At 43.5% G+C, this 8,997-nt stretch overlaps 1 protein-coding gene across 1 annotated transcript; it reads right to left on the bottom strand.

Moving 5' to 3' along the window:
• Window positions 1–4,574: 4,574 nt before the first annotated feature.
• Window positions 4,575–7,863, bottom strand: LOC129836190 (mRNA decay activator protein ZFP36L2-A-like). Its single transcript, XM_055902045.1, has 2 exons — window positions 7,549–7,863; window positions 4,575–7,303 (listed from the first exon to the last, which is right to left on the bottom strand). The coding sequence occupies exons 1-2, from the start codon at window positions 7,597–7,599 to the stop codon at window positions 6,119–6,121; spliced, it is 1,236 nt and encodes a 411-aa protein (XP_055758020.1). The 5' UTR covers window positions 7,600–7,863; the 3' UTR covers window positions 4,575–6,118.
• Window positions 7,864–8,997: the final 1,134 nt, after the last annotated feature.

Here is an 8,997-nt window from a genome sequence, read left to right as displayed (position 1 = left end):
CACTGTACTGTACACTGATACAAAACGTGAGAGATCCTCTGATTCAGGTCAATGCATCTGTGAATCACAGTCTAACATTACCACAACGTTAAACAAATGTTCCAAACTCCCTCTTACTCAGTCGACCTGGCGCAATACGACGGCTGTGAACATTTCCCAGTAACCCCTAAATTATTAATTGAACAAGTCTAGTTCTCAGTCTGCCCCCAAAGCTAAACAAAAGAGCAATTCTTCTCCAGAAGTGATGTAATGTGAGAATACATGGGAGTGTATGTTAGCGGGCCACACAGCACTGTGTATTTGACCCACTTTGAGCCATCAGAGATCACACACTGTCCTCGTGAGGAGAGGGTGAGAGTCATCTTTACTCTGACCTCCCATGTATTAGAAGGCACAGTGGCACACACCCATTGGCCAAGGACCCATATTGTACATGCTACATAGACATGTTATAAACTGTCTGACATAGCAGTGGTATGAGAGTACATGTAAATGTTGAGGGGAGTATAGTTTGTTTTAGCGATTGAATTTCACTTTAATGTGAGTTCTGTTTTCTATGTGAAATGTATCTTTATTGACAGTATAGTTCTGTGATGTTAGTGTGTGTGTGGTTGTGTCTGTGCGTGTGTGTACATGCGTGTACTCATTGAGAGTGTGCAGGCAGCTAAAGGTGGGCTGAGTTCGAGTCCACAGATGGGGGGTTTATTTGCTCGGTCCACGGCCGGGCGTGTGTGAGCACACAGAGGCCGCTCAGAATGTGTGCGCCATGGAGTGTGTGTGTGCTCTCCTGCACTGCTCCCATGAATGAGCAGCCTGAACGTGTAGGATAAAGGTGGTCTGTGCCTGGACTCTGCCCCTGGTCCTCTGACCCTTAAAGGCCTTATTGATGGAGGTGCAGCAGTAAGGCTTAGATGAGCTGAACGGCCAAGGGCAGAAGGCTCCATGTAAGGGAAGAGACTCTGTCTGAACCACACAAACTAGAACTAGACGTCCCAGCCAGAGGGGGTGGTCGTGTAATACCGGTAGTATCTGTTTAATAACACAACGTGTGTGATAGACACAGTCCAAAACGTGACTCAGATTACAACAATCTGGTTAGTGGTACGGTGAAGGCCGAATGGTGACACCCCCACTATACCGATGATGACTCGTGCCTTTCTCAAAATTCAACACGCTTTATATTGTACGGGGGTAACTCACCCCACCACGGCCAATGTGTAGCACCCATTTGGGCAGTGGTGTTGTAGAGGGTAGACACTTCTCCAGGCACCACTACTCCACTGCATTTTGGTGATGCAAGGCAGCCATAGTTCACCAAAACACTCACCACATTGTGGGTCCAAAGATAAATATTAGTTAGGCGGATATGGATTTTCCAAATCCACAGACCTGACCACAAAAAAAAGAAAGTGTTTATATGAATGCTCAACCAGTGTGTGCATGGGTATGCAAAAGCCTAACATAATACTAGCCTATACGTGTGGTTAGGTAGAAAAATGGGACATACCAAAGGAAAAACAGAGAGAATTAGGAAGAAATATAACATCATTAGCATGTACAAACAGTCATTTCCTGCCCTCTGTAAGGAGATTGTATCAACACAGCCTTTGTTTAAAACCCAGTGATATGAAATATGGACGTGAGTAAAAGCACCGCCCTCTCTCTACCAAGCAGTCGGTCAGTCTCCCCAACCAACATCCGTCTGTAGACAACCTTTGACCCCTTTAACTTCCTCCCAGATGCAGGTAAAACCTCAAAGGCTGTCTCGCCCCTTTTTATAGAACCGTCTCTCTGTGGCCCTCGTAAAATATACCTTTCCAGCTGCATGACAATTCCACACAGCCTGCCTGGGTAATCACTGAGCGGGAACACTTCTTCACGATGAGGCTCTCCTATACCACACCACCGCCACCCATCATAGCTACACTATTTGTACAGTATAAACATTTTGGATGATTATATGTAATTACTAGTGATGCATAAACACACATCCACGGATGCACACACACACACACACACACACACACACACACACACACACACACACACACACACACACACACACACACACACACACACACACACACACACACACACACGGATTTCTGTTCCATGCTACAAACCCTTTCCTCAGTAATATCGTTAAGTGAAAGGAGTCATGGACTTAAACGCTGCCAAGAACTCCCCCATATGAACACCACTCATTAAATATTTTCAACTAACACTTAAGGTGCTATTCCACTTAAGGTGCTATTCCATAATTCTAGTGTGTGTTTGTCTCAGTGTGCTCAGTCCACAGCAACCATAGTCAGGGTTAATGTACTGAAACAGCACGTATTACCTGCCTCCTGTTCATTGCTCTCTAGTTCAATACGGGCCTAAGGATGTGCACAAGACTTCATAATGAACATAAGTGGATCCTACATTCACACTCACAGTGGCATTCCTTTATAGACCACACACCCTGTCAGCTCACTGACACCTGCATATCGCCATGCTCGCAGATGTCAATCACGTGTGAGCCACAACCAATCGAAGTGAAGCTTCACTGAGGTGGATAGGCCATGTCACATTTTACAGCTTCACCAAATACCCAAGGCCGTGACCCTCCCTTCTCTGTGAGATTCACACATACCCATCATGTTTGGCTGTTATTTGTACATGTGTTAAGACAACATGAATAGAACACAGATAGGGGATTATTTTACATTTACTCTCATATTGGGTCTCTCCATACAGCGAACCATGCTGTGTAACTCATACGGGCTATATCATTTGGACTGTTGGGTAATCTGGAGTATTGGTAGCAGAGGGGTGGTATAGAGCCCTTTTAATCGGTTATGAAAAGCCAACTGACATTTACTCCTGAGGTGTTGACCTGTTGCACCCTCGACAACCACTGTGATTATTATTATTATTATTATTTGACCCTACTGGTCATCTATGAACATCTTGGCCATGTTCTGATAAAATCTCCACCCGACACAGCCAAGAAGAGGGCTGGCCACCCCTCAGAGCCTGGTTCCTCTCTAGGTTTCTTCCTAGGTTCTGGCCTTTCTAGGGAGTTCTTCCTAGCCACCGTGCTTCTACGCCTGCATTGCTTGCTGTTTGGGGTTTTAGGCTGGCTTTCTGTACAGCACTTTTGTGACATCAGCTGATGTAAGAAGGGCTTTATAAATAGATTTTATTGATTGATAATAGATGTTGTCAGCGCTCGATCTGCTCCATCCTCAGTAAACACTACCCTCTCTCAGATGTTCTGGAAATAAGTTCCATGGTAATTAATAGTCATGATGTTGCTCACGCCTTACTGAGCATGACAAAAACAATGCCAGGACAAGCCAAGCTGCTCTCAAGCAACGCACTGCTACAAAAATAGGAACCTTTAGAAGCAGCCATCCAACGGACCGGTCAGAAGGAAAATAAAAGGATACGAACAGCAGGGGAGGTGAGGAACTGGGCTCTTCCTGCCGTAATCAGAAGTCAGAGTGTTTCCTGTCATTGTAGGAGCATGCACCCCCCCCCACCACACACACGCCACCACACACAGGTACGTGAACCCTACTTGGCGCATGCATTGTGGACCCTTAAGCTCTCTTCTTCATAAACACTTCATTATGAAAACCTGAGGACTCTGTATATATTTGCTCAGCCTTATCACCCTCCCTTATCTTGGCGTGAACTTTCCGCACTACATGGCTTCCAGGGCTTTATTTTCTTAATGACTTTGTGGGTTCTGATAACTACAAAGAATAGGCAATTGAAAATGGGTGGAGCGTTCCTTGAGGGGCTCCTGAAAAACAAATAGTGCTGCAATACCTTGTAAATGGGTTAACAACTCTCACTTACCCTGCCCGTTTGACTTTTATCTACCTGCTCCAGACCTGGCAAACAGGTGTGAGAGACCTCTGCAGATTTATTTCAAGACTAAATCATAAGAGGTTATGGCTACTCTCATCCATACAGATGAAACATACCATGTGGGGATGACATCCACATTTGGTATGATCATCCTAATTTGGCATCCTATTAGTGAAGTATGCATGGAGACTGCTTTATCACTTAACACTACGCCCTACCTACTTACAATTCAGATTTGGTCCAAGATCTGACAAGTATAATAAAACGAAGTCACATAAAAGGCAGGATCCTCAGCCTCACCTCCCACTAGTGTCGGGGTTGGTGGTTGTGCTGTACTGTGGAGGGTCTACTCTAGTCAACACAAAGCCCCATTGGCCCCTAGCCAAGACAAAGTCAGAGTAGGCCTCCGAGGCCAGCCATTTGGTAGAGCTATGCCAGAGATGGGTGCGTTCACTAATGACTCAGACCTTTCCCCCCTCAATAATGCTGGGTGAGTCAATGGGGGGAGAAAGTGATTTATTACAGTGTTTTTGTCAGGAGCATGGCAAAGCTGAACATGCTAGTGTCTTTAGGAGGCAGTATCCTTCCTGTAGTATGAATGATTGAGAGGGTGTAGTGTCGAAAACAGATGACACTAGAGAAAGATCTTCCCAGAAATTCCAAGACCCTTGCGTCATTCATTCTGTGAAGGATAAGACCAAGCAGCACAAGACTCTTTTCAAAATCATTTTATTGGGAGAACTACAAAAGAAACTGTACAGTACAAAGTCTCACACTCAATTTGTAGTGAACTGACTCTCCAAAAATAATTATATTACAACTCAGGTTGTCTTTTTGTCCGTTTTAGTTACATTCAAAAAGCTTTACTTCTGATAAAAGTAGTCAAAAAAATACATAGTGCGCATCCCCTGAACTAGTCAATATCAAACAAAATCAAAAGTAGAGGAATGGGGAATAAAAAAAAAAGTATGGTTGTCCCAGGGTCTTATGATAAGTGGTAAAAACCTTCAAAAGTAATTCAGCTCCAACACTACATTCAATTAAACTTGTGGAAAAGATACATGTAGGAAAAATACTTTATTTGGTTAATATTAAGGCATGTAAGATGGTGAACCCTGTAGGCACTACACAATAATACTGGGAAACAAGGGATTGCTACATTCTTTAGCGCGTGGCTGGAATCACAGTGTGACCTCGTACAAACAGAAAACAAAAAATACTTTTTTGGTTAATTTATTTACTTGGGTTCTTTGTCACCGAGTCTGATCTATGAAAAAAAAAATGAAAAAAAGCAAGGCTAGCTCAGGTTTGGACGGTCTGCACAACCACATTGTTTATACATTCTACAGAAACATCTAGATAAGGATTCTCAATACACCTTCCACAGCTCTTACAAGCAACCTCAGAACAGCAAATCACGCAAACTTGTTTTAATAAACGTAAACAAAATTTAGGAAATAAATATCACATACGTTCTCTTAAATTAAGATTTCTTTTTTTTTTTTTACTAATTTACAATAAAAATAACCAAGTGAAGTTACAAAAGGAGACCAAAAACAATATATATATATATTACTGTGAAAAGGACATACACTCCACTTTCTGCAGATTAATAATGGCGATCATAATTTAAACATAAAAGAATATAGATCTATTGCTTCATCATACTTGATAAATACAGTATGGACAAATTACCAACATATAGCCTATACTTTTCACAAGATAATAAATAAGTTAAATATTTCATAGCCAGTTACGCACTGCTATGTAAATCACTCAAAACAGCTAAAAATATTGAAATATATTTTCAACCATCTGCAGTGATTTCCCCAAACAAACCTAACTCAGAGTGCCTCAACTAAGCAACAAACTATACTACTCAAACAAACCACTGCGTGGCGCTGTGAAAAAAAGATTAAAGTTCTGGAATGGAAGTTTAAGCTTTCAGAAAGGAACACATACTTAGAAGAAGAAAACTTTTTTTTTTTTTTTTTTTACATTGTATCAAGGCATTTCTTGGCAGGATGGAGGAAATCTGAAACTGCTTTACAGTCTCGTGTCAAGTTTTGTACACATCTATCCCAGGGAAGTGTGGCTTGCCTGAGACAAATACTGCCCTTACTTGCAGCTCAAACGTGTAAGTCACCGATGGAATGCCTTCTGTTGATATCTACTTCTATACAACCATCATTACAAAAAGGAAAAACTAATGCCATGTCAAGGACAAATTTGATCCATTGAAAATAACATGGGATGTTTAGTCATCAGAAATCGACAGCCTGCTGAAGATTGGCAAACGTTTCCCAGCATCCAAACTCGGAGACTCAGAGCCGCTAAGACTCCCAGAAGAGCTGAGGGACCCGCTCGCATAACTCTCCCGGTCTGAGAGGGAGTCGGGCGGGCTAGAAGGGGAGTCGAACACCGGTGATTCGTTGAGGCGGCGCAGGGACTGCAAGTGGCTCATGTTGTATGAGGGGGGAGAAGGGGGGCACATGTTGGCATGAATGTTCCCGTAGTAGGCACCATTGAAATGGTTGTTGCCATAGCCGTTTTGCGTATGCAAGGCCAGGGGAGCAAGTAAGGCTTTCAGGTCATGTCCAGGAAAACTGAATGCACTGTTCACACAAGACATGGAGTTGGGAGACCGTATGTCCTCATAATAGTTGAGAGAGCAAGAGGAGTTTGAGGGGGGTGGTGGTGTGCGCGACGTGGGGCTCTCGAGTAGTGGCGACTCAAGTCCGTGGTGGCTGGAAAAGCCTGAAAAACTCAGGCTGTGGTGAAGCTTTGGTCTGTCCCTGTTGTACCCAACTTGCTGCTGCACATCGCCGCTTTGACCATAGCCGCAGAGCTCGTGAGCTGATTTGGGCTCCCCCTGCACGTTGGCGTTGCTTGGAGCGGGTCTGCGCTCATCAGCGTTGTGGATAAAATGACAGCGGGGACCGTAGGGGCAGAAGCCAATAGTGTGGAAAGTGCGACAGGGCTCGGTTTTATACTTAGGGTGACGAGACAAATTTCTCAGCTCATGGTAGCCGTGCGCGAACTGGCATTTCTCTCCGTATTTGCACGCTCCGTTCTCCTCGAAGGGCCTGCAGAGTTCGGTCTTGTAGCGGGTGGAGTTGATCTGGGAGCCTGGTTTCTGCTGCACAATCTGCAGCTGCTGGCTGCGGTCCCCATTCTCGCTGTATGTCCGGTCGCGGAACTTGTTCTCCTTGTTCATAATGGCAGTGCTGCTGCTCGTCGCGTTCTCCATCAAATTACTGTAGGAGTTGGCAGAGTACTTGTTGCTGTTGTTGGTCATTGCTTCCATGTTGGTGGTCGAGTTTCTACGGAAAAATCCCGTCGCGAAAGAACTATTGGAGCTATGTGTGTTCACTGGAGAACCCACCGCTTTCTTGTCCAGTATGCTATTGATGTGATTCACAGCGTTCATGTTCATATCTTGCTGTTGAGAGAAAAGACAAATTAGCAATGCATTTCCAATAACGCGCTTTGACGAATACATGCATTCGGATAAAACAAGACTGCAAACGTACACTTTGTTACAAGTAAAAACTGTATGCGCGTGCCAGTAGCATGTTATTGCTTACTATATGTAGTTGTAACCTACTGAAAATGTATGTTTCAAGTTAGCTATCCATCAAAACTGGTAAAACATATTTTCCAACTCCAAACAATGGGGAAACTTACCTTGTAAAGCATGTCGATATCGTAGAAAGCGGACAAGATGGTTGCAGACATCTCTTTTTCGGAAGTTCTGTCGCAGTAACGTTACAGTAGCTCTCATAGAGGACCAAGCAGGATCCTTCAATGCACGAGGCAACTGTTGTAAATGGTGCCACGACTGGTTTTTTAGAGCGTTAAAGAAAAAAACGAATGTGCAATTCCAGTGGTGGAGATTAATCAACAAGTAGGTGAACGTTCCTTGTGTGTTGCAGGTTCTTCCTTAGAGAAGCGCTGAGCCAGACTGCTTCACTAACTGCTTTTCCTCTGCACATGGATATAAATGCTTCGCGGTGGCTCACGTGGGTGGAGTTTTCTGAAGTTGTAGCAAAGTTTTTTTTGCAGGGCACGCCCCCGGTATTCAATAGTCACTGGTTGGCCGCCATTATCATACAGCCGCCTTGAAATTGTACCCCTCCAAAATTCTATCACACCACGAAATTGTGTAAAGTTCCATAGATTTACTAATTAGAATCCTAATACTGGTAATTTAATAGGAGCTCTATGCTTGAATCTAGCAATAGCGTACAGTAGTAGTTGCTAGAAAAGTAATTTCTTTGTACGGGTTTAGGCAAATACAAAGGACCACTGCTCTCTCTCTCGCACGCTTGAGAGGGACAGCAAGCTTTTGGCGAATCGTATGAATGAATGCAGCCAGAATACAATGTATTTTTTGTTTAGATTTGTTCCCGAGTGGTTGCATAATGATAATCCACACCCCCGAATTTATGCCCCAGTTCAGGGCTCTAAAACCATGTTCCTGGAAAACTATTGTCCTATAGATTCACTTCATCGCTAATTTCTAGCGCACCTGATTCAAATAGTAACTTGATTCCGTTTATCAACAAGCTAACAACTGGGATTGGAGATGAAACCTACAGCTCTCCTGGATCAGGGTTGGGGACGCCCTGTGCCTAGTCTCTTACGAATTACAAAATATCATTTTCCACTCCAACGTGGACTCAAAAAAATACATTACATAAGTTTTCAATTGTTGTGCAGCACAGTTCATTTACACATAATATGGCTAATTGAAATATAACAAGGACACACGAGCTCAAAGTAGCACTCATGGAAGCCACTCGTTATACACAGAGAGTTCAGCCATCGATTCTATACTGTGGCTCAACCGCACACAACCTCAGAATACTGCACTGAGACTTGACTGAAGGAATGTGAATCTCTGTAAAAAAAAAAGCAGTGAAACACTGCCCCCCTGAGAGCAACGCTCAAAATGAATTTACAGACTTGAGCGCCACCTGCTGAGGTGCAAGGCATGATTTAAATTTAAAATAGCCTATTTTGTCAGTGTGATGTAACAAACACTAACACCATCTGAAAGCTATGAAAGTGTTAAAATGAAAATACTCTAATTTGGAGCCAAACCAAGTTCACAGCCACACCATAGAAAGACTG

This window comes from Salvelinus fontinalis, chromosome 37 (genome assembly GCF_029448725.1).
Source record: "Salvelinus fontinalis isolate EN_2023a chromosome 37, ASM2944872v1, whole genome shotgun sequence".
In the NCBI taxonomy this organism is placed as follows: domain Eukaryota; kingdom Metazoa; phylum Chordata; class Actinopteri; order Salmoniformes; family Salmonidae; genus Salvelinus; species Salvelinus fontinalis.
This window is presented reverse-complemented; position numbering and strand designations above follow the sequence as displayed.

Coding starts and splice junctions, on each gene's coding strand:
- LOC129836190 (XM_055902045.1), bottom strand. CDS start 7,599: ATGTCTGCAACCATCTTGTCCGCTTTCTACGATATCGACATGCTTTAC. Junction 7,304..7,548: donor ATATCGACATGCTTTACAAG/GTAAGTTTCCCC, acceptor TTCTCTCAACAG/CAAGATATGAACATGAACGC.